At 62.7% G+C, this 367-nt stretch overlaps 1 protein-coding gene across 1 annotated transcript in view; it reads right to left on the reverse strand.

Moving 5' to 3' along the window:
* The window catches only part of ARHGAP40 (Rho GTPase activating protein 40), a gene marked incomplete at its 5' end in the record, with an annotated part of 13,651 nt that extends 13,587 nt beyond the window's left edge, over positions 1–64 (reverse strand). Inside the window, one exon of the mRNA XM_010292872.1 lies at positions 1–64. This exon is cut by the window's left edge and continues 157 nt beyond it. Within this exon, the coding sequence (XP_010291174.1) occupies positions 1–64 (64 nt within the window).
* Between the last annotated feature and the right edge of the window lie 303 nt (positions 65–367).

A 367-nucleotide genomic window follows, 5' to 3' on the forward strand; every position in this document is an offset into this window, starting at 1 on the left:
GCGGGTCCCCGGGGGAGGTCGGCCAGCCCGGCTGCCGGGAGCCACTCGGCTTCGGCTTCTCCCTCTGCAAGGCGAGGGATGAGAAGGGCAAGGGAGAAGAGAAAGGATAGCAGCAATGTGAGTGCTTGAAACCCTTCAGAGGCAGAAAACCAGAGGCCCGAGCCATCCCCTTTCTGGGGTGGCAACGGGACATCACTGGAAGGGAGCCGCTCCTTTGTGAGGAAGCCACAGCTGGTCCCAAAGTCCTGGCCCTCTTCCCAAGCACCCAGCTGGGTACCGGGGTGAAATCGGAGGAGAGGCAGCACGCTGCCCAGATACTCCTTCCTCCTCACCCCGGGCAAGGCAAGAGGGACGAAAACACCACGGA

This window comes from Phaethon lepturus, unplaced genomic scaffold, assembly GCF_000687285.1.
Source record: "Phaethon lepturus isolate BGI_N335 unplaced genomic scaffold, ASM68728v1 scaffold50888, whole genome shotgun sequence".
Taxonomy (NCBI): domain Eukaryota; kingdom Metazoa; phylum Chordata; class Aves; order Phaethontiformes; family Phaethontidae; genus Phaethon; species Phaethon lepturus.